This window comes from Stegodyphus dumicola, chromosome 1 (genome assembly GCF_044657685.1).
Source record: "Stegodyphus dumicola isolate Sdum_Otavi_A_Nest chromosome 1, ASM4465768v1".
NCBI classification, from domain to species: Eukaryota; Metazoa; Arthropoda; class Arachnida; order Araneae; family Eresidae; genus Stegodyphus; species Stegodyphus dumicola.
Window position 1 is genome coordinate 57557693 of NC_140768.1, and position 26531 is coordinate 57584223.

At 32.4% G+C, this 26531-nt stretch overlaps 1 protein-coding gene across 1 annotated transcript in view; it reads left to right on the top strand.

The window, feature by feature from the left end:
- Window positions 1-26531, top strand: part of ND-49 (NADH dehydrogenase (ubiquinone) 49 kDa subunit) — a 68292-nt gene that overhangs the window by 37124 nt on the left and 4637 nt on the right. The window contains exons 7-11 of the mRNA XM_035370583.2: window positions 3447-3566; window positions 12152-12281; window positions 17918-18013; window positions 18101-18184; window positions 18267-18324. Of these exons, the coding sequence (XP_035226474.1) occupies window positions 3447-3566; window positions 12152-12281; window positions 17918-18013; window positions 18101-18184; window positions 18267-18324 (488 nt within the window). The remainder of the gene's footprint in view (window positions 1-3446; window positions 3567-12151; window positions 12282-17917; window positions 18014-18100; window positions 18185-18266; window positions 18325-26531) is intronic.

Consider the following 26531-nt stretch of genomic DNA (forward strand, 5'->3'; position numbering starts at 1 on the left):
GATGATGCAAATTATCACCTTGGTGGTAATATATGAGGATGATTGATTGTTCCACTGTTCTTCCTTATGCAAGCAACCATATTTTGAATCATAGTGCTAATTAGGTGTTCATGCAATATGCTCCATGCAGCAACCAAATACAGTATAAAGTCCATAATCCGGACTCGTTGGGACTTCGGCGATTCCGGATTAGGGTTTTTTCTGGATTATAGATCATCAGTTTAAATCTGGTAAGATGGCAGAAATTATACAATTAAAAATATGAAACCATAATTTATTAAATAAAGAGCAATTATGATATAAAGGGTATTACAAAAAAAAAAAAAAAAAGCTTAATATTTATTTTTTTACTTTATTAAACATTTCTTTCAATGTAAGTTGTTTAAGTTGCTTCGTTTTTTGTGCAAATACTTTCTCTTTAATTCTATAAACAGACATAATTTCTTGTTCAGTTACAAAGTTCCACTGATCAAGTCCTGTAATTGCTGTGTCAAGAATACCAACTAACTTGTCAATTGAAATTTTTCCATTTTCAGTAACCTTTCTGTCACTTTCTATCGGAAGCGCACATGTGTAGCGGACGTGCGCATTAAATGAGCATGCGTAAGTTTGTGGCTTTGAGGTCCAGATTATAGATCATTCCGGATAGTGGCCATCCGGATTACGGACTTTGTAATGTACTCTAATGGAATGAGTCCTTCGTGTATCTACTATGTCAGTGGATATGCTCTTATACTACATATACAGTCTGGTTAAATAATGTGCCTGAATGAAAGTCACTGTAAAGAGGTTATGCTATGAACTTGGTGGTAGCAGAACTTACCTGCTCTGTAAAAGATAACAAATTTCTTAATGCTGAAGAAAAATCAAGCAAAAACCCGCTTTTACACAATCAATTAAGAATCAGCCTGTGAGCTCCAGATTGAATCCTTAAAATTGGGGCCAGTGAACTTCAACTTACTCATCTCTCAACGACTTTAATAAGCATTCTGTATTGGTTAGTAAGTTGTTCTGTCGAGTGAATGTTGAATTATGGGGATAGAAGATAACATTATCTTAAACCTAACCGCTGTAGTTCCTGTCAAGTTTTTTAAGGACAAAATATGTTCATATTGTAAAAAGGGATCTTTTTTTTTTTTTTTCTTAGAGGTGACAGTATTTCATCTTAAAAATATAGTTAAAGTTCTTGTATTTGATCATAGCCTGAAAGGTATTTTCTCCCATTGTGCTGCGTGCTTTTATGTTGTAATTTGAAGCACTCCAGCTAGCAGTTGGGAGGTCCAGAGTTCAAATCCTGGCAAGAGCATTGCACATTTTTTTGTTTGCCAGTCTAGTTGACCTTTAAGAAAGGGAGAAAGTAATCTATTTTTTTCTTCCTTATTAATTGCTTTTGTGGTACAATTGGAAGCATATCTGGCTAGCAGTTGGGTGGTTTCTTGTTCAAATCTCAGCAAAGGCATTATATATATTTTGTTTCCTCCTTTAAAATAAACTTAAGAGTTCTGTAAGGTAAGCTTGATTATAGCCATTGGCCTTAAAATACAGGTCAAATGCATTCTCTACAAATCCACATTATAACTAGAGAGGGATCATCTTAGCATTATTTAAGAAATAAATAAATTAAGTATGTTATTGAACATCACTGATAATTATGCTTTTTCTGAAAACAGGTTCACTGGAACCATAGTAGATCATCTTAGGGAGGTTTCATTCTAAACTATATTTGCAATATGAGTGTATTTGAGAAATCGCATAATTAGAAAATCAAAGGGGTAATAACTAAGAAAACCTAAACAATGTTGTATAATGGAGATTTATAATGCATTAAAAAATTAAAAAAGAAACATATTTATTACATTTACTTTACTTATTAAATACCTGTAACTTTAATGGTATGGGGGAGTCTTCAAACTATGGTTAACATTTCGTAGTTAAAATTTCTTTCACTTATTTATTTATTTATTGGCTTGTTTGTTTTTGAGACTCAAATTTTATGGCAGTGTAGCGCCATAAAAATGCAAACGACCCCAAAAGTCAATGTCATATTTTGAATCAAAAATAATATTGAATATTAAATTATGGCCAATCAAAATGTTAACCTTTAGTCATATACCATCAATTCAGATATTTTAGGTTTTTTTGTCTCCCTTGTGATCCCTGTATAAATTCTTGCTACCACATTTAGGATCGCAACCTGTAGTTTCAATACCACTGCTATAATATAATTAAAGTATTATAAGCTTTTAGACAGAAAAGCTTATAATGCTGTTTTAGTTCAGAAATTACTGTTGCCAATTTAGATCTGTAGAACAAAAAAGAGGAAACATTTTGTTACGTTTTACATGTTAAACAAAAATTTGTTTTCAACTTAAAGTTGATGTTAAAATTCACTTGTAATCCAAACAGCTAATTTTAAAAAGCATTCTATCACATTTTTTTGTTTTAAAATCACTTTATGCACTTTTTCCCCTTTGTATAAGAAGAGGACATTTTAATTATAGTTATTACCTTTTTTGTTTTCAAATATTATTTTACGTGATAAATTGTAAATTACAGTAACTTTCAGTATAATTGTTACAGTTTTAAAAATAAGTATTTACAAGCATTTGATATTTAAAAACTTGAAGTGAATGCATAAATATAATGGGGTTCTTAAGATTAACGCCGCGGTGTGCAGTGAATTGGAAGTTGATCTGTCAGCACTATCCTTATCTTCAGGGCAGATGTTTTTATTTTATTTGGCTTATAATTCCTTACTAAATGTAGTGTTTCATCTCGATGTACTCCGTCTTTGATATGATTAAATCAAATTCCTCGTCATTATAATTCACTTCCGATAGTGAAGAAAGTGACACAGAGGTTATTGAAAACGAAAAAATTTCGATTGACAAATTAGTCGGTATCCTCGACACAGCAATTATAGGACTTGAACAGCAGAACTTTGTAACTGAACAAGAAATTATGTCTGTTTATAGATTTAAAGAGAAAGTATTAGCACATAAAACGAAGCAACTTAAACAACTTACATTGAAAGAAATGTTTAATAAAGTAAACAAATAAATATTAAGCTTTTTTTTTTTTTTTTTTTTTGGTAAATTTTGATACCCTTTAGATCATAATTGTTCTTTATTTCATAAATTACGGTTTCATATTTTTGATTTTATAATTTCTGCATGCCATCTTACCAGATTTAAACTGATGATCTATAATCCGGAAAAATTGATAATCTGGAATCGTCGAAGTCCCAACGAGTCCGGATTAACAACTTTTGACTGTATTCTTTTATTTAACATGACTTTATGTCAAATGTTTTTATGACAAGGTGAAAGAATGATGTGCATTAATTTATGACAAAATAAAAGTATATGTTTCATTTTATGACAGAGTGAAAATAAATAAAAATTACTACTAAGATACTAATTAAAGCTTCATTATTATCTATTTAGTGGTGTTATGCTCAGAGGATCTGGTATTAAATGGGACCTGCGTAAAACACAACCATATGATGGCTATGAAAATTATGAGTTTGATATCCCTATTGGTATTAAAGGAGATTGTTATGATAGGTAATTTATTTATTTTTCTAAATAGGTATATTTTTATTATAAATATTTTATTTGGTAAAGTATATATGATTTGTTAAAATATGATTTTTTAAACTGTATAAATAATAATAAAAATTTAAAAAAAAAGAGGCCTACCAACGGCCGAGCGGTAAAGTCGCTGAACACTGGTAGTTCGGTTCGAATCCCATGAATGGGCTAGCTGCATGGGCATTTTCGTGGTTTGCCCCATGTGTAACTTGTATACGAGCCAGTTTCCCTTAGAAAGTCCTCCATGAAGGCATCCCTCCCCTTAGGCAGATAGCCCTCGAGGCTTTGCCATGATAACACACACACTAGGGGGGGGAGAAAATCTGAAAGTTTTCAGATTTATATTATAACCAAAGGGGCTTCTCTCTCTCTCTCTCTTTTTTTTTTTTTTTTTTTTTTTTTTTTTTACATTTTATGTTACCTTTATGTGTTAAATGTCATGTTCTTCGCAATTAAATCACATTAAATTCAATTCAATGACAATATCACAAAAATATTTAAAAACAGCATATGTTTAGAATTTCCAATGGATAGTCTCACATGCTGGAGATAAAAATTATTTTTCTGTATAGTGTTGCGATTGTTCAATTTGAAATTATTGAGTTTTCTATTTGAAAATTCGTTTAATAGGAAACAGATAATAAAACAAATTCAAAATTCGAGCTTCCATGGGCTCATGTTTGGGTGGGTGATTACATTATTAAAAATTTGATGGCTCTAGGTACCATCATTTTTTCACAGTGCAAGAAACATACCTACATTCATGCACATTATCTTTTATTTAATTTCTTTTAAAACAATTGATATTAGTTGGTGGCAACAGTTTAAAAAAATAAGTTTGTAATCTAAATATTTTCCCTTGTGAAGAAAATTCTGTGTTTAAATGATGTTATGGCTATTAATGTTTTTTACAATTTTTATTGCATGTTATTTAATCAAGGTTTTAACAGATTCACAGAACTGATGGTTTACATTTGTTAGAAATAATAGCCATGTTTGTAAGAGAAATGAAAATGCATCAGATTGAAATAATATCATTATATTATTATTCATGATTTGTTTCAGTTATTTGCTACTGTTAAAAAATAATCCGAGGGCTCTTTTTTTTTAAGTAAGGTCTGTTGGCACATATAGTTTCCTAGTTCATGCATATGCTGCAACAATGTTCTGTGCCACGGACCAGCATCCTTTGTGAACAAACTTGTGCCAGTTTCAGCTCTGCAGCAATTGTGTAACCTCCGCTGTGCATCTTTAAAATGTTTAAGGTGATTGAATCGCCTGCCACATATGAGATACGGTCTGTTATCCATTTTTCAACTGCGAGAAACATGTAGGCTGCAGACATTCATCGCCAGATAGCATAAGCTTATGGCACTGAAGCAATGAGTGATAGTAAAGTCCAAAAATGGGTCAGAGAGTTTAAAGATGGGCGTAAAAATGCCCATGACGAAGAACACTCAGGCCTCTATAATCGCTGATGATTTGGTGCATGGAGTTGAAAAAAAAAAAATTAATGAGAACAGGAGATTCACGATAACCACTCTTTCATTGGAATTTCCCCACATTTCTCGGTCGGTGGTGTACAAAATTGTGACTGGAAACCTAAACTTGAAGCAATTATGTTCTTGGTGGGTACCCAGGCTCCTCACAGCGGAACACAAAGAGAAGAGGTTTACCAGTTCATTGGACTTTTTATTCGTTACGAGGAAGAAGGATATGACACATTGAGTCAAATTATTACTCGATATGAAACATTTATATCCCAAATCACCCCTAAATCCAAGCAACAGTCGATGGAATGGCGACACACATTCTCTCCCGTCCAGGTCAAAGCGCAAGATTATGGCAACAGTGTTCTGGGACCGGCGCGGTGTTTTGGTGGTGCATTTTAGAAACACAAGGAACAACGATCAACTCTGTCTACTGTGCAACTCTACAGAAGCTCTGAAGAGCATTGCAAAACAAACAGCGCGGCATGCTGTCAAAAGGAATTTTGCTCCTCCACAACAACGCAAGGCCTCACACTTCTCAAACAGTTCAGGACTTAATCGAATCTTTTAGCTGGGAAGTTTTGGTCCATGCACCATACAGGCCCGCCTTGCTGCCAGCGATTTCCACCTTTTCTGGTACCTCAATCACCATCTTGGGGAAAAGCGCTTCAGTGACAACGAAGAAGTGAAAGCGGCCGTGAACTCTTGGCTGTCTGAGCAGGCGGCAGACTTCTTTGAAGAGGGCTTTCAAAACTTAGTTTTAAGGTATAAGAAGTGCATTAATAAACTAGGCAACTATGTTGAAAAGCAGGCAAAGAAGTGCATTAATAAACTAGGCAACTATGTTGAAAAGCAGGCAAAGTATGTATAATCCTAAAATAAAGTTTTTTTTTTAAACAAAATATTGTCATTATTATTTTTTTTTTAAACAGACCTTACTTAAAAAATAGCCTATGTAAAATTGAAAGAAATATACACAAAGTTACGTTTAGATTTAAATCCATTTGTAAATGCTTATTGAAATCAGCAGAATTCAGTATTTCCATCATGTAGAATAATATATTTAATGTATGCAAAAATTTATGTTAATACTATAAACGTATCAAAATTAGCTAAACTTTGGGTCAAGACTAACCTGATAACAAGTGCAAGGCTAACTTCTTGTTCCATTCTTCTGGTTATCCTCATGAATGATCCCTGACTATTGCCCAATTTTTTTAGCGTGCTTACATATTTGACAGTTGCTTATTGAAACATAATTACTTCAGAATTTTGTGATCCTAAGACTTCATTGATTTTGAGATGCTACTTATAGTACCGTAATAAACTAATTTGTTAGTATTTTGTTAAAATGATTGCATCATTCAGCTTATTTGACATTTCCATGTTTGATGTGTATAAAATATTGATGAAGTTGTACATAATTTTTAAAGACTAATTGAGTTTTCTATTATTTGAAAAATTCAAGAGAAATTTTATAGTAAGTTTATAAAAAAATTTTTTATATGTATAATGACTGTTAATTATTATACATATATGCGTTAAATTTTAAGTATATATATATAATATTTTTTAGTCTCCTGTGTTTATTCAAGTATTCCCGTCCACCATTTTACTATTTTTATTGTATGGAAACTGCTAGGGTAAAATTGTGCAAGTAATTTTAATTTCCGAAGCATATGGTTACAGTAAGAATAATCATTCATGAATAAACTATTAATAACTATCCTGATATTATTTATTTAAAAGAAACCTACATTCCAAAAAGAATATGTAATAATATTAACATTACACCATCTTATAAGATATCTTCATTTTTAATTGTCTGTATCTTGAACTTCACCTTCTTTTATTGTTGTCCATTGCTAATCTCTAAGCCTTAAATTGATTCCTAGGTCTGCTAGAAGTTGTCTGCTACAGTTTGTAAATCATTACCATCATCATCTGTTGTTATTACATTCATCACTATTTAGTGTGTCTTAAGTGCAATGATTTTCAGAACCATAAAAGAACATTAGATATCTCTATTTTCTTAAACCTCTTCGCTATTATTGCTTCATCATTCAGAGCCCATACACCCAAATTTCATGAGGAAATCGATTAGTAACATGAAGCAATCATTACTTAGATAAATCTATGGGGAAAGAGCAGAATCACCCACTGCTTCATGCATTTCTCAAACTCGATAACCATGTACACATCGACCTATTTTCACTTAAAAAAAATCAGAGAATTGCACAAACTTGGCATTGCAGACTCTCTTGACTTTGTACACATTGATACGTGTCATATAAATGGGCGATTCTGCATCAGCTTGAAAATAACAAGTCAAGAATTGCACAAACTTGGTATCCGTGTACACATCGACCTATTTTCACTTAAAAAAATCAGCAGAGAATTGCATAAACTTGGCATTGTGCACTCCCTTGACTTTGTCCATGTACACATCGATATGTGCCATATAAATGGGCGAATCTGCACTTTACCCAGATCTATTGTAAAATTAAGAAGATCTCATTTTTGAACATCTTGAGGAAGGGAAAATTGTGTAGATGCTTAAAAAATTTTCAAAACTGTGTGCTAAAAAAGCTAAGGGGAAAAATACATGATTAAATACGGTGTGTGTATATATGTATATATATTTGCGTAAGTTTTCATGTTTTAAATTCATTAAATTTCCTGTTTCGTTATAATTTAGATTAGTTACATATATGTTACCAGCAAAGTATGAAATGCCGGCATCCTATAGAATGCCTAGGCCTTGTATATGATGCTGGATATTTTTAGGCAAAGTATGAAATTTGAGAATTATTACATAGTTTTCCTAGGTATTCTTTAGAATGATAAATGCTATTTAGGCAAAGTATCAAAAAAGGTCCTGATAAGGCTATTATATAAATGGTGTACATTCCTCAAAAATCCGAATGTTGTTCTGAAAAAATAATGAGAGTGCCATTAAAAAAGTGTATTCACGTAAAGAAAAGAAAGTTGTACAAAACAAAATTTATGCCTTTCTTATTAAGGGAAACAAAATTTTCATATTAAAAATAAGAAATTAAGCTACTTACTGCAACATGGGTAGGCTTGAATAACATTTTGAATTACCTTTCATTACTTTTTCATGCAACGACACTTCATATTTTGGCACTTTGTTTTACATACATTTGACGAATCATTGGTCGCTTCCATTGGACTGAGCAATTACAATTGACCAGAGAGGAATTTCATGGTCAGGAATATCTTCACTTTTAAACAAGTTATTAGGGTATAAAATGAATTGTTATCTCGCATATACTTGTTTTTAAATTCCTTTAGAAGTTCCAAGACAGTAGAAACCATCCTCTGTCACACTCATTACAACTGCCAAATATATTGCGTGAATCACCTTGCCCCTTGTTGACATCAGGAATAGGAACTCACACAGTAGCTCCTAAAGAAGCGATGGAAGGTTTTTTTCATAAACTCATTTTCATTTTTTTTTTTGCTTCTATTTCCAGATTTATTTTTGAATTTATTTTGCCTTTTGCATTTTTAGTTTTGAAACTAAAGGTTCACAAAACCTTTAGTTTCAAACAAAACCTTTAGTTTTCTCTATTGAATGTAATTGCAGCCTTGTGTTTTGAAAGTCTCTTTTTCTTGCTCAGTCTCATTTCATCATCTTCAATAGCATGGCCACAGAAGGTATGAACTTTTCGACGACACTTTTTGCATGCATTTGCATCACTCGTTTCCTTTAAATACACACAACAGGTATCAGAAACGGAAATCTCTTCTTCAGTAAGTATGTCTTCATCATGTTGGTTTAATACACTATTGAATGTAATCGCATCCTTGTGTTTTGAAAGTCTCTTTTTCTTGCTCAGTCTGATTAGTTTCATTTTTTGTCACTGTTATGACGCTTTCTGTTAATTTTTTTAGCTACTCCTTTGAATTTTTATACGAATTTGAAATGTATTTCATACTTTACAGATTTCTCTTTTGGCATTCTATAGAATGTCTTGGAAATATGTGAAATATGAATAATTTCATACATTGCCAGCCAGTTTTAGGCATTATATACAATGCCTAAGCTTTCTGTAGAGTGCCAGATTTCAAACTTTGCCAGTAACATATATATTGAAAAATAAATAAATAAATAAATAACATGTACTGTTAATCTGTAAATTTTAGTCATTTATTGAATCTCTTATTTGAAGCTTTCACTTAAAATCTAGACTGCAATCATTAATGTATAATTGAAGTATAACGGAAGGAATAAAGTCATTGGAAGAGAGAAAGAATGAATGATGAAAATTAATTTTGTGATTTTGAAGAGAAATGTGTGGATAATTCTGAAATTAAATATGAGCTCATTTTTGATAGGAAGTTGTGTACCTGAATAGTGCAATGAAAACAATGGTTAATTAATTTCAGCAAAGCACTCACACTTAGAGAAAAGTCCACTCAAGGCTGAGCATTATATAAAAATGTGTTATTAGAAATATACTTCTAAAAGATAAAAGTAATTATTGCTGTTTTTTTATTTTTTTATTTTGTAGTAGTGATGTTGCATTTAAATGTTTATTATTTTCATTTTTTAAAAGAATTTAAGGTGCTGATAAATTTTGATCTGTCTTTATCTTCAGATATTTTGAAATAATTTAATAAAAATATTTATAATGATAATTGTCATGCACATACTCGGTAATGGGAAGCTACTGACCAAGCCTTGCTGGAAGAACAGTTAAGCCAACGATCTCTAGCTGAAAGGAGAGAGGAGAAAATCTGGCAACGAGAAGAAGAAGCGTGCTTGATGTGAGAAGGACAGCATGCTCGTGTAAAAAAAACTCTTTATCTGAAAGGAGAGAGGAAAAAATCTGGCAACGAGAAGAGGAAGCATGCTTGATGTGAGAAGGACAGCCTGCTCGTGTGAAAAAATTTGAAATTAGTTTTTCTGTATTCCGAGAGTTGAGCTTTTTGTTAAGAACTGAAAGGTGCAATGTATGACTTGTGCGTTTGATGTAATTGTGAATAAAAACAATACTTTGGGAAAAGATAATGTGTATTTACAAAATGAAAATATAGCTCATGTTATTGTTAAACCTGCTTAAGTGTGCCACTCTCCTGTGGATAGAGTTGACAAATAACATTCATAAGTGGACGGAAACGAACCGCCAAAAATGAATTGGTCCAGGATCGTTTTACATTATTTAGAAGAATTTAAGGTGCTGATAAATTTAGATCTGTCTTTATCATCAGATATTTTGGAATAATTTAATAAGAATATTTATAATGATAATCTTTGCAGAACTTATAAACTAAACATACATACTGAACACAAGGTAAACATAAACTTCTGGTCTTTCTTCTGGGATATGAAAATTTGGTTGTTGGCAATTCTTTGTGTAGCAGAACTTATCACTACAGCTGCTTTCCATTATTCTAGTCTGGATATTGAGCATTTTATTGCTTTTCTCAGAAAATAGGCTTGGGATTACTGCAATTTCACTAAATATGTCAAAAACAGAATCTGTTCTTATTTGGTCATCAGTTAATTCACGTATATATTGTTACATTTTTAAATAAAAATTTAGGTTTGCAATGTTCTTTCTCTAAGCTTATATGCACACACTTCCTAGTGTATCCAGTTTTCTCTGGTTAGATGGCCACTAGCATAGTATAACAGAGTATGCTATCTATAGTATGCTATCTAATTAGTCCAGTCTGAACGTTTTTCAATTAAAACAAATCTCACTCATATTATTTGCAAGCTTCATTTAATTACAAAGTGTTAAATATGTTAATTTATTCATATTAAAGTCACATTTTAAATGATATATATCCAGAGTTCTTATATATGGTAAATAAAACTTAACATGAACCTATAGGTAAAATTAATCACACATGAAGCAGTTTTATTGTTTAAATATTTCAGAGATTAGATAGATTACATACTAATGTACCTGATCGTACACCTGCAATTCATATATTGACAGTAGCACATAATTGGGGAGGGAGGGCATTTGTATGGTTTTTTTTTTTTTTTTTTTTTTTTTTTTTTTTTTTTTTTTACTTTTGAAATTTATTACTAAGTCTAAAGTTTACAATCATGGTATATTTTCTGGGTTTAGTTTACAGTTGCTGAAGAGATAGGATTTTTATTTTTTAATTACATTGTACTACAGATGTGTGGAGTTTCTATAATTTATGAAAGTATCCCATTTCTTGGGTAGTTAACTCTCATGTTTTGTACAAGTAATTTATTCCAATTCAATCATATTACATTTAATTTTATAACGGTGTGATGAATTTTTACTTTTTATTTTCTATTTGTATGCATTGTAGCAAGGTTCATTCTAAGTGGAAGGTTAATTATGAATTGTGATGAATATGTAGTAGTGTGTTATATATTTTTTATTAAAATTGTTATGCTAATTATGAATTTATAAACTGGAGATTCGTGTAAATTAGGGTACATTTATGTACCCTAATTTGTAATGATGATTTCTCATTATGTAATGATGATTTTTATCATCATCATTCACTAATAAATGTGTTCAGATTTGTTTAATAGAGTCTAATTTAGTTTATATAATTATTAAGAAATTTTTGGAATAAGGAATTAGGAAACTAAGATTCACATAGCAATTTTTTATAATTTTTTATTTGAGTTTTAAATGTTATTTATGTATTACTGCTGCTGTATGTATATTATTAATGTTTAAATCAATAACCAGCTGTTTTTACAATTCTCATCAAGAAATTTTCATGTAGTAAATGAATCTTAAATATCCAAAGAATATTTGGTATTTAAGCATATTATTTGATCTGAATTTGTAGATGATAGGAATTCTCTTAATAAAGATAATAGATATTGTAGATGATATAAATTTGTCTAATAAAACTAATATTAATTTATTTAACTAAAGAAACTTTTTTGATGAATATATGCAAGGGGGTGAAGGATAAAAGGACTATGGATGCCAGTTTTCTTAATGTACATGCTTTTATGATTTTATTTAGAAATGGAAGTAGAAACATGTAGTTTTGCATTACATATGCATTTAAATTTTGAAATATTTTGCTCAGGTACTTGTGTCGAGTAGAAGAAATGAGACAGAGTATGAGGATCATATATCAGTGCATCAACAAAATGCCACCTGGAGAAATTAAAGTTGATGATCATAAAATAGTCCCACCGAAAAGAAGTGAAATGAAAGTAAATAGAAATTAATTAACCAGTTTTTTCCTAGTTACAGAAAATGCTGTTTTATCTTATAATATTCTGTTAAATTACATACATATTTAAATAAATCAGTGACATTTAATAATTGGCATAAAGTTGTTTTCCATGATATTAGACAAAATTCTCATTTTTCAACTACCCAAGAAAGCTTTGCATTACAATTGCTTTGTGGGCTGTATACTTCAAATGTAAGAAAATTAGTTCAATTCCTAATAATTCCATTTAAGGTAGATTTGGACTCCCTAAGCATTAATGTAATAATTAAGTAATGTATCCTCTACTGGATATCTGTAAGTGAGATCTATTTTAGTAACATTAGGTATATATATGTATTTTTTTTTAATTCTGTTGTGGTATAAAGATTTTCTGTGTTACTATAATATTTATTGAAAGACATGTCCGTCACAAAGTTTAGGAAGTATAAGATGATCACATGAATTAATTGTGTGATTGTCTTGAGAAGCACTTCACTGTTTGGTTGATTTGTCAAGGAAGATTATAACTATAGTACTTAATTCACTTTAAAACTATTTTTTTTTCCCCTTCCCTACTGGTCTGAGGTTTGCATAAAGTAAAATTCAAACTTCAGAGTCAATCAAGTGATACAGTTCTGAAAATAAAATTTCAGAACCCATGAAGTATCTTCCAGGAAACTTTGAATTCAGTGGTAACCACACAGAGATCGGCAAGTAAATAATACTAATTTTTTGCAATGCTTAACTTTGAAATAAATGTATTTTTCATACTGTTTTCTCTTACTTCCCATTACTTTTTAAAATGGATAATTTTTTAGCCATTTTGTATTTTGTGCTTTAGAAAGTATATTTTTATTTAATTGAGTATAAAGTTTAATTGTAATAGATTTATTGAGAAATGAAATTCTTTTCATTTTCTTAAGATATTTAAGTTATAAAAATAAGATTATATGCATAACTTTGAGATTGTGAACGAGCAAATTTGGATACTAGGAAAACATTGTATAATACTAATTCAGAAGTCAAACAACAAAAATCAGCATTATATTTTCAAAAATTTCACAGGACTAGTTTCGATGGTTTTGCCGAACCACCATCCTCAGCTGTAAAATCGCAAATGAACAAGATAGGAAATAATGATTAGATAAGCTAAGAAAGTCTGGACAAGAATAAGCAAATGGCGCCATCTGTTGGTGAAACCAGAACTAAAACATAATTTCTTTAAAGGCCGAAGGCAAAGATGGATTGCAATTAGGATCGTTAACTAGAACAGAAAGATTTTTTTGAATGTGAAATGTCTCTAGAAAATCCAGTTCTCCAATGGAAGATGTTTTTTGAATAATTTTAGCAGCAGAAAAATTGAAAGTGTGATTTTCGGACCAACAGTATTGAGCAATAGAAGACTTCTGTGTTTCCTTTTTTCTAACATATGTCTCATGTTCCTTGATGCAAAATTTTAAGGCTCTCTTAGTTTCGCCAATGTAAATTAAACCACACTGGCAAGGAATCCTATAAATACCCCAGGAATTCATATCCGGAATGGGGTCCTTGAGTATGGAACTCGGAATTTTATTGATGGGAGTCAGGTTGTTTATTCTGCCATCAATAAAATTCCGAGTTCCATACTCAACCAATACATACTCAAGGACCCCATTCCGGATATGAATTTGTGAGGTATTTATAGGATTCCTTGCCAGTGTGGTTTAATTTACATTGACCAAACTAAGAGAGCCTTAAAATTTCGTGTCAAGGAACATGAGGTATATGTTAGATAAAAGGAAACACAGAAGTCTTCTGTTGCTCAACATTGTTGGTCCGAAAATCACACTTTCAATTTTTCTGAGGCCAAAATTATTCAAAAAACATCTTCCATTGGAGAACTGGATTTTCTAGAGGCATTTCACATTCAAAAAAATCTTTCTGTTCTAGTTAACGATCCTAATTGCAATCCATCTTTGCCTTCGGCCTTTAAAGAAATTATGTTTTAGTTCTGGTTTCACCAACAGATGGCGCCATTTGCTTATTCTTGTCCAGGCTTTCTTAGCTTATCTAATCATTATTTCCTATCTTGTTCATTTGTGGTTTTACAGCTGAGGATGGTGGTTCGGTAAAACCATCGAAACTAGTCCTGTGAAATTTTTGAAAATATAACACTGATTTTTGTTGTTTGACTTCTGGATTAGTATTTATTCGGCGTGTTATTTTGTCTTAATTGTATAATAGTTAATATATACGCAGTGTTATAATAATGTTATGGTAATTTTTGCTAAAAGGAATATTGCATTTATTCCAAGTACTGTTTTCTGAAAAATGAGTCATTAATTGATTGTATAATTATTATCAACTGTTACTATCTAATCTGTCAAAAATTACCTAACTTCTTCATAAATGCTTATAAATATTATTTATAACTCAAAAGCAATACAGAACATTTTCTTTTCTTCATGGTGACATTTTATTTCACATTGTAATTCAGAAGAACTTGTAAATTTTCAGTTTCCTTAACTGTAACATTATCTACATATTGATTATGCCAAGTAATCTAATGATTTACTTGTTCATTTTGTCATTTTTGACCCTGTACACTATGTATCAACTTGAATTGCCACATAACTATATATTGCTATCATTAATATACACTAGCTAACTAGAAGTTTTGATACCAATTTAAAAAAAGCATATCCACAACTTTTTGTAAAATATTCCTTGCAGAATAAAATGAGAAAACTAATAAAAAGATGTTTTTCAACAAATTGCTGAAATTCTTGTTCAGTAAGTTGATGTATGATGACATTTTAATACACTACTGGCCATTAAACTGTAATATTGTGAAGGAATCAGAAAATTAACATGAAATTTGGGGTAGAGTAGACTTTAAGATACCCCTTGTATTATGGCGAAGTTGTTTGATTTATCGCCAAGTTGTTGTTTGATTTATCGTGAAGTTGTTGTTTCATTTATGGTAGCCTGAGTTGTTCAATGTTATGGGAACCCTTTTGTGACGTAATCGGGTGCATGATTCTGCAAAATTTTGAACCATGGGATGTGTTGTAAGCGTTTTTGTGGTGTGTGTTGGTTTGATTCTTTAGACGGTAGAATGGCCGAGTGTAGTATGATTAATTTGAAGTTTCTGTACGATTTGGAGCGAAAGGGGAAAAGAGCTTTAATTGACTTATGTGTAAATGAAGGTTTACTTAGTAGCCATTATAAGTGTCCTGTATGTAGGAAGGATATGTGTCTAGTCGAATGTAAAAACTGTTTAGATGGATTTGAATGGGTTTGTAAGAAGAAAGGTTCAGATGATCACTTTGTGAAGCATTCGATCAGAAAGAGTACCTCGTTTGAAAAAAGTCATTTGAGTATGATTGATATTTTGATTTTTACGTGGCTCTGGATGTATGAAGCGAACTCGAAAATCATGGTAAGTGAATATTTGCTTTTGGTAGTGCTTAAACGTATAACATGTTTTTCCTTTTTTATGTTATTTTATTGTTTGGTTTAGAATGTATTCCATTGAGATTATGTATTTTTTGTTTGCCTATATTATAGAATTTGGTGCTTCTTTAGACTTTTTAAGTGAAAATATATCGATGTATATGGACAAAGTAAAGAGAGTGCGCAATGCAAGTTTGTGCAATTCTTTTTTTAAAGTGAAAATAGGTCGACGTGTACATGGATAAAGTTAAAAGAGTGCGCAATGCCATTTTTGTGCAATTCAAGGATTTCTTTTAAATGAAAATAGGTCGACACATGTACATGAATAAAGTCAAAGGAGTGCGCAATACTATTTTTGTGCAATTCGGGAATTTTTTTAAGTGAAAGTAAGTCGATGTGTACATGGATACCGAGTTTGTGCAATTGTTTGTCTTGTTATTTTGGCTTTGTGTAGCGGCGATTTTTGGCGCAAAAATCGCTGCTTCGCAAGCCAAATAATGAGTCAAAGAATTGCACAAAATCGGTATCCATGTACTGCCAAAAATCGCCAAGTTTCGCCAAGGGGTACCCTAAACTGTACTTTTACCGAAATTTGCATAATAGGTAGATCACGATAGGACACGAAAAGGATTAGCAATGCAATTAGTGCACATACAAATAATGGATGCTTGTAATGCTACCTAGGATATGTATCAAAGAGAAGATTTTTTTGTATGAGAGTTATGTCTCATTCTTGTTTGTAACTCCAGTTAAGTAAGACTAAACATACAGCAACATGTATCCAAATTTGATTCGAGGAATAAATAGTGTGACTGCAGAATATATTGCCAGATTAAAATCCATTCACTGTCATGTGAATAAGGTACAGAAGGGAGTAGCAACGTGCAAATTCACGAGGAGCTCAATGCATTTGGTGATATATTTAACAAGTGCAGAAAATAATGTTATGAATAAATTTGGAGATAATATCTGTTAGCCGTTTTCTAGTAGTGCATTTTGGCCAAAGTTGAATGAATACAACAGATTAAATTATCATTAAAAAATAGTAAAATGAACATAGCCCGACTTAATTTTGTAATGAATAAAATCATTCTTAATTGACAGTACAAAACACTTGCATAATAAAAATTAAAGCTGCTGTATATAAATAAATGCATTGATAAAGAAGCTACCTTGATTATCAAGTGTGTCCAAAAAATTAGTTTACAGATTCTGCTGTGTCACAAGGGTGCACATGTGCCTGAATTCAGTGGTGTGTTAGCAAGGTTCCAGATTGGTAGTGTATGTGCTTTATAATCAGTTCATAAAATGTTACATCAAAACAATTTTTTCTTTTGAGATATATGCTTCCTTTTGTTATGTGTTGCTAAATTAAGCGACTTATCATTTTGACAATTTCAAGATAAATTTGCATACAAAATTTTTAATCCAGAGATTTTTGAATTTTTAAATTTTTTTAATAATTAGTGATAATGTTCCAAGAAAACTGATTTGCCTTCTGCGCGTGAAGTGCGGTGTGTGATCTGGTTTACAGCAGCTGATCCATCATCAGATTGGAGTGTATGGTGAACAATAGATTATGTATGAGCATTATGTTGTATGGAGATGGGTGTAAAAGTTTAAGGAGGAACAGGCAACAAGGAATACAGTGGGTGACTCTCTGAGTTGAGTGAAGACCCTGATCCCTGCAGTGGGAATGAATATTAAAGAGAACAGATGACTTACCCTAATGGAACTTTCAGTTGATTTTACAAACATTTCCTTGTTGTTGCAATTTGTTCTGACCAATTGCAGTTCCACAGATTGTGTGCAGCAGATGACTAACTCAAATGTCAAAGCATTTTAGGAATTTTTAATACAGAATTGTGAAGAGGGTTACGAGTTCTTACGTTGTATTGTTACTTGAGATGAGACATAGGTATTACATAAAACAAAAAGGTGTTAAGTGAAGGCACACATCATGGCCATAAAGGATTAAATCTAAATTGATGAGTACAGAGTTTGGGGACAGATGGGAGGATCATTAGCACTGAATTATCTATTTCAGTGTGTTCTGTGACTGAAATATTCTTTAAATGCTATTAAAATTTATAGTGAAATTATTAAAATATACGAATAGTTTTTAAAACCATTTGAACATTTTGCACAAATGTGGATAATTATAATGCATGATTTGATAAACTTGAATTGTTTTCTTAGACATCAATGGAGGCCTTAATACATCACTTCAAAATTTTTACTCAAGGATATCCTGTTCCTCCTGGTGCTACATATACAGCTATTGAAGCCCCTAAGGTAAGATTTTATCTGACTCATCAAAAGAAGTTTGATTAATTTTAATCCTTCAAAAACAATATAATACTTCTTTTTTCTTTCTTAAAGGGTGAGTTTGGAGTATATTTAATTTCTGATGGCAGCAGTAGGCCTTACCGTTGTAAAATTAAGGCACCTGGATTTGCTCATTTGGTAAATGATCTCTATTTTATATTTATTTTGCATTCTCAGTTTTCTTCTAAAGACAGCAATTTATTTCTCTTTTTATTTGTAGGCTGCTCTACATCACATTGGAAAAATGCATATGTTAGCAGACGTTGTAGCTATAATTGGTATACAAAATATTTCCTTTCTTTATGTTGTTATTACCCATTTCCTAAATTTACTAAAATTCCTAAAATGACTTAAAATATTTTAAATATTTAACACAGGGTGTTCATTTTTGAACTGACACTACTCGGAGCTATCTGTAGCTCGTTCTTTCAGATGGAATGCCACCAAATATGGTATTGGGACTAATGACGACAAGGAAAAAATATTCTGTGAAAAAATAGTTCCAAAAGTTATGAATAGGGCTAATGTGGCACTGTTCTAGTCTAAACTACTGAAAATTTCCATTGAAAGAGGTAAAATTTTAAAACACAAATGCTTGGTTATGTAAATGACAGCAAAATCAGTAATTCAATCTACATATATAAGGGGAAAACATCAAAGGACATTCAGAATGTTAACTGGGTTCAATATACATCTCGCATTACCTCAGTGCACATCACTTTTGAAGATGTTTTATCATCATCAATCGAACACAACTACCGCTTTTCGTGAGTTTAGAAATTGTAAGAGCCGAATAAAAGGTCCTCTATCAATTAATGCATTGAAAGAATGTATTAGAAGTTTCAAGAAATAGCATACATAGCAGTTTAGTTTGTTAGAGAACGGAAACCAGTGTCAGAACAGACAGTTACTGATGTCACAACTGCAATCATTGACGGCACCCATGAGACCATTACTTTTAGTAGCAGTGTATAGGGAATAATGCTACAATTGGGTTTGAATCTTTCAAAGGTCTACCCATACCAAATAAGCCACATGCAAGAATTAAAACACAGCGATTATGATAAATAGGTAGCATTTGCTCTGACATTTCGTACCAGGATGATGTTGGCCATTGAGAATTCCGTGGGGAGATGAGGCTCATTTTCACTTAAATGGAACTGTTAACACTCACAATTCTCAATTTTGGATATTCAAACAATTCCATGCAGTTCAAAAAATTCCTCTGCATTTACCAAAAATTACTATTTGGCGTGACTTCATAGCAGATTTATCACTAAAATTCTTGTCCATTCTTCTCCATTCTTGTCTGAGAACATTACTGTAACAGATGAGAGACCTGTACCATGCAAAAGTATCATGAAATGTTGACTAATTTTGTCATTCCCCAACTTCAACAGAGCCAGTGTCTGTATCAGGTAATTTTTGGAGCCTGGAGCACCATTGCACATTGGTCTATCAGTACAGCAGCTGTTACGCCATCACTTTACAGAAAAGAGGGTCATGAGTTGCTTTTTCCACTTGCATGGCCACCTTGCTCTCCAGACCTAACTCCATGTGACATTTTTGGGAGGTTATTTAAAGTTTAGTCTTTAGTTAAGGTCTGCCTTAATGTGCTGCCATCCTTGGCTACCTTAAAGGACTACATACCATGGCTGTTGTGAGCAGAGCCTAGTGATATGTACAGGATGCAATGTGTGTTTCACGAAAAGTGTGGTCACATTGTAGGAAACGTGTGTCTTTGCTGAGAAGCGCTTTTATTGAATAAAATGCTGTGGTGGACTGGAATATCATTCGCTGTAATCCCTTGGGGCAGTTCATTTGCTGCAATAAAGCAGTGTTGTACTGAATTTCTTCTTTGTTATGGAGTTGTTTAGCTCTCAGCTGTGTAGACTAGAACAGCTTTACATTTCACCTGCTGTCAACTTTTGTAACTAATTTTTTTTTCCACGGAATCTTTTTTTCCAATGTTGTCATTAGTCTCCCTACCAAATCTGGTGGCATTTCAGCTGATAGGTAAAGCTACAGATAGTTCTGAGAAGTGTCAATTTAAAAAAAAAAGCTATTATAGATTAGTTAAACTTTTTGTATACTTAGTATAGTTTGTGTATTTTTTTATTCTTTTTAATTATTCAGTATTCAGATTGTGAATGTTAATGTGTTGTGTACAAAGTCCGAAATCTGGATGTCTAATATCCGGATCACCAAGTTTTTTTTAAGAAGTTTCTTGTATGATTTGTGCTTGCACATTCGGTTCTTTTTCAGAATAAAATATGGAGAGTCCTGAGTTTAATTTTACTTCGACATTGCTGCTAACCTGGCGAATCATTATTATTTTTGCTTTTATCCCTTTCAGCATACTAAAGCTTGAGAAATGACTCATGCATTGATGTTTCAGTATATATATGTGATGATAAAACTTAGTTTGGTAGTCGTTAACTTTTGAAGAATCGCAAAAATCACTTGATATTTCAACTATATTATTTGTTGCACTTCACAATGGGGGCCAATTTGCACCCCACAATTTTGATGATGACGCATTACATTTTTAACCAAAGAAGAAAAGCAGAAGACGTCCTTTGGCCAGCAAGCACAAGCAGAGAAAGAGGGAGAGAGTAGGATTGCCATGATATTTATAGTAAAATATTTCGTTAATCTGATTGGCTAGAACTTATAGGCAATGCAGTAGTTTCAAGATAACATAATGCAGAATACATTTTCAGATATGATGCTGTTTAGAGAAAGTTATTATTAGAGACAAAGGACCCAAATTAAAAATGAGCAATTAAGAGACATTTTGATTTGCATTTTTTTTATCTTACATATCCCCCCTTCAAAGAGAAAAAGGCTTGGCGACAGAAAAGTTTTTTAGAAGAAAGCATTAAAATAGTAGCGAAACAGAGGAAATACAATTTAAAAAAATAATTATAAAATTTTGATCTAAATGTTTTAAAATTACAAAATTTTGTAAACATAATTTTTTACAAGAAATGTAAATTTAAAATGCTACTGAAATTTTGCAAATTCGTTTTTCTGTAAACATACTGTAAAAAAAGTCCTAATTTTTTCAATAATTAACAGTAAAAGTTCACAGTTCTTTATTGATATTTACTTGAGTATCATAATCATGTTTTGCAGTCCTTGGCTTAAAAATCTTTGGTAAAAATTGTTGTCAAAGCCAAAATTTTTAATGTAAAATAAGAACATTAACAAACTTCATAAATTTACCTGCGTAGGGAAGTTCTTTTTTTTTAACTATTCAAATATAAAAATTTTAAATATATCTATAAATTACATTACAAAATAACAAGTTCAAAATACTATAATGTAATTAATTCATGATTCGAAACATTATTTGAAATATTTTGTTAAAATTATGCTTTTTACTATTATTAGATATTTATAGTTTACTTATTCTTTACAAAACCTGAAGATGTCACAGCTTTACACACAGCACAATGTGATGGATACTAACATATCCATCACATTGGTTTATCAGTTGAGCAAACGGGTCTTTATTCTTCACCAGTGGCCAAAAGATTTGCAAAATTAGCAGTTACTGTAGAAAAGGCCTATGTAAGAAAAATAAAAAATATGTGAAAGATTAAATTAGCAGTTAAAATTAATTCCCTTCTGTATTCTAAAAATAGTAACCTCTATTTGAACTGCATCATTTCAAGAAAAATCTATGTCATACGACTCTTACATAATTTTGATGATGTAAATGAAGCTAAAACTCAAATAGCCAATAGTAATTTTACAGCAACATTAACCGTCCAATGAAAATGCATTGAGAACCAAAACCAACTCAGTCTGAATTAAGATTTCACTCTGACCATAACACACATGCTTTCACCGCTTTGTCTTAGCTGGACTGCTGTCTGTGTGCTCCTTCTTTTTTACTGCAAATCTATCAAAAATGTAGCTTTTTGGAATAGGCACAATAAATGTGCCAACTAGTTTGTGGCCACAACATGTTTTCTGAAATAAAAGTTAAAATAAGTATACCTTGACTGCCAAATTTTTTATTCCTTGTGGATTGGCATTTCAGCATTCTTTGACATCAAAATTCTAGCTGTTCATTGTGGATTCAACTACCTGTGTTCTACTACAGAATCTATTACCTATATACAGAGAAATATGTTTAACGTGAAAATGCTTAAAATGAAATATCGGTTAACAGGAAATAATACAACGGTCCCGACAAACTACTATATATTTTCATGCATTTTGTTTCTCTTAACACGAAAAGATATCCTTTCTGAGTATGAAAAAATACGGAAAACACTGGCCTCGCAGGCAAGATTTAAGAGGGGTGTGAACTGAAAGAGAGGTGGTTTCACATGTTTTGTAGAAAGGAGGTTAACTTGGCTTTGAAATATCCTCGGAATAGCCTGTGACATGAGCCAGTTTTGTTCATCTAAGCTGCTTTCACCTTCCACCCCTACAACGCTACACAAACATCTCATCTCTCATCAGTTGGCTTTGAAATTTGGTGATGAGTACATCGCAGTGTGAGTGAAAATCTGTGAGTATGGTTCATATGTTGCACTCTGCATGGAATTCAGTGTCTCCAAGGATGAATAAAAATTGTTTTCATCATGCATGATTTTCAAAAGTATCAGATTCTTTGGGGGGGGGGGAAAAAAATGGAGAAGGAGGCTATTGAAACTGAGCCGACAGTGAATGAAATGTTTGAGAAAGTTTCTGTATTATTGAACTGTTCTTCTGTATTATGGGGAGAATTCATTGCAGTAGTTGATGATAATGTGTGTGCAGCCCTAATTATGACAAACAAAGACATTTTGCAATTTGTTCAAAGCTCACAAAATATCATTGATGTAGATTCCAATGACGAAAATGAAATGAATAATGTAGCTCCTTTTCCCCACGCCATCTGAAATGAGGAACATCATAAAAAGAAAGCGCAGCTATTTAGAAACACCTTCGAATGATGAAATGAATAACAAAATGGACGGCATTGAACACTTTGTTTACAATTTGATGCTAAAAAAGACAATGCAAAGAAAAAAATATCAGATTATTTTCCCAAAACTCAATAAATGTTTTGTTTTTCAAAAAACTTGAAACTTTGTATTAAATTCCATTAAGTTCTTGTGGATGTTTTTGTTTCATTGATTTTATTAAATACATGCATATATACATAGCTATGTAAATAAAATGCACTCTAATAAACCTAATTTTGTTGAATTATGTTTTATTTTCAATATCCTTTAACACAAAAAATATTTCAGTCCCTTCAGTTTTGTGTTAAACAGTTTTCACTGTACATATATGCACTGACAGGGCAAAACATTATGACCATCCTCACATTTTTTAGTGAACTAACCTGGATGATGTGAAGGGCATGTGATTAAGTGGGAATGGTATTTAAGTGCTGCTGGAGAAGGTAAGGAATCATTTTTGCACTTTTCCAAGTGATGGGAAAGGCTACTGATCTAAGCAAATTTGATAAAGGGCAGACTGTAATGGTCCAAAGACTCGGAAGATGTATCTCTGAAACTGCACGACTGGTAGATTGTCCACGATCTACTACTGTCAGTATTTATGCAAAGTGAATAAATAATGATGAAACCAGCAGTAGTATAATGCAGCTAATGAGCATTGCAGTAATGTCTAACTCCTTAGCAATCTCTTGAGTTGTTGCATACTGATCTTCTTCCACAAGTTCTCGCAGACGAGCCTCATCAACATCAGTGGACCAGCTAGAGCATTTTGCTTCTTGAATATCATAGTCCTTGTTTTTTAACTTCCAGTACAAAACCTTCACAGTGTGATATGATACAATATTAGTACCTAAAGCTGTATACTTGATTTGGTGACATTCTGTAGCTGACTTTTTGAAACAGAACTGTAGAATCTGGTAGTGTGATAGTTCAATTTCAGACACCTTGTACTTATTGATAATGATATTTTTTTACAAATTTCACAACACATGTTCTAAAGCAAGTCTTTTGTTGAATGTCTATGCATCATCAAAGGAATTAGTGCCAAACAGTGGCTTATCTGACAGCCCAATACAATGCAGGTCCAAGTGCAAGTATTTTGGAACACACAGTTCAGCAGACACTGTTGGATATGGGATTGCATAGCAGATGTCCGACTCATGTGACAATGACCAAGCATCATTGTTAATTATGCATCGAGTGGGCCTGGGAATATTGAGACGAGACCCTGAATAAGTGGAACACAGTTGCCTGGTTGGATGAATCGCAATTTCTCATTCATCACATCAGTGGTCATGTCAGGATATGCTGTTTTCTAGGAGAACAGTTGCTTCTTCCTGTTAACCAGGTCATTCATAGGGTAATGGTGGTGGTATTATGCTTTTGAGGACATTCTCAGGGGCTGCTCTGGGACCTTTTTGAGGTAGTACAACCTGTCTTGTGTCATCTACAAGAGCTTGTGGAATCCATGCCAAGGTGAGTTGCAGCTGTTTTGCAGATCAAAGGTCACACAATGCATTATTGAGTAGGTGGTCATAATGTTTTGGCTCTTCTAGTGTATATATTTTTAGTATATTAGTAATTAAATACCAAAGAGCTGATAACCTTTTATGGTGACATTGTGTTTAATGTCTTTCCATATGTAAAAAATAGATTTTGTAAGTGATACTTATAGATGAAAAGATTACATTTAGTGCTGTTGGAATTGAGAATAAGGTGATTTGTTATCAAGTCCAGGATTGATACCAGAGCTGGTGCGGGTGCACTGGGCAGCAGAATTTAGGAAGCACTGAACAACAAAATTAAGGAATGAGAAAATCTAAGGTACTGGGATGTAAAATTTTTAGAATTTACTGAGGCACATGGCAGCAAAATTTTAGACCTTTCAGAGAATAAAACAAGCTGCAATATGCCTACTGCTGACCCTGGGTGGGGCTTCAGGATGTGTAAGAATTTATTTATTCAGGACTCAGATAAGCCTTAAGTATGAATTGGAAATAGTCGTAAGAATAATAAATGGCTAATATAATTCATGCTTAACTTTGTCAGCATGCGATAAAAGCAAACCAATATTTATCATAACGGCATGTCTTCAGAAGCCAATCTTATGATACTTTGCCAATAGTGTATAGCAGATGCTAGGTAAGGTTTAGGGTGACACCTGCAAATTAGAAGGTTTTCAGGTATTGCAAATAAAAAGCAAAATTTTCCTTGTAATGGAATTTGTGGAGAAGTGGTAATAAATAAAGATGACATAGCAGAAGTTTTTTATTGTGATGACAGTGCTCCAGTCATCAGTCAGCGAATGGATGGTGAAATCTGTTGTTCTAAATCCAGGAAATATCGCTACCATAGTGAAGAAAGTAAGAGAGGTTGTTGACAATGAAAAGTTTTGATTGTCAGTTTTGTGGTAATTCCCAAAACAGCAATTACAGGACTTGAACAATAGAACTTTGTGGCTGAACAGGAAATTAGGTCTATATATAAAATTAAAGAGAATATTAGCACAAAAAAACAAAGCAAATTAAACAACTTGCATTCAAAGAAATGTTTAATAAAGCAAAAAACAAATATTGAGCTTTTTTTTTATTATTATTATTCCCTTGTAGAGACATTAGGATTTTTTGGGAGCAGCTGAGATGAAAAATGAGCAAACACCTTTGCCGGGAATCGAACAATGGACCTCTGCAATGCCGCCCCAGCGTGCAGAACCACTACATCACGAAGGCAGGAGAAAAACCTTATATATACTGCCCCTTCTAAAGGGCGACTGGGGTTTTTAGGGGACTCAATCACCAAATCCTAGGTGGGGAGAAATCATCATCCACCACTCTTTTTAGTTTGGGCGCCACTGTAGAATCGAACCACGGACCTCTGGAATACTGGCGCAGTGAGCAGAACCACTACACCACGAAGGCACGCTAGGAAAGAGGGAGAAATACCTTATATCCTTAATGTCATAAATGCTTCTTTATTTCATAAATTACTATTTCATATTTTTAATTTTATAATTTCTATGCATTAGTTTACTAGATTTAAACTAATGATCTTCTTGAGCTCTACAGCCTGCTGCAGGCCAAGGCTGGTCTCTCCAAATTTTCTCAGTTTGACCCAATCTCTGCCGCCACATCTTCCCATCGGTGTACCCCAATCAGCTTTCCACGCTATCCAGCCATATTGTGGGTGGTCTTCCTTTTTGTTGCTTTCCCTCCATTTTTGAGAAGGTTATCTTTTTAACAGGAAATGCATCATCATATCTAGAAATATGGCCTAACCATTTAGTACGAGACACCTTTACAATTTTCACAATATTAGTTTCATTATATTTCTAATAGATTTCATGGTTGTATTATAATTCTCCACAGTTCATTTTGCCTCACCAGTCCAGAAATATTTCTTAGAATGTTTCTTTCAAATATCAGCAGTAGATCTTAATCTGTCTTGTTAACTGTCCAGCAATTGCTTCCATGCAGGGCTACAGGTTATATCAATTATTATCAAAGTCTTATATAAATACT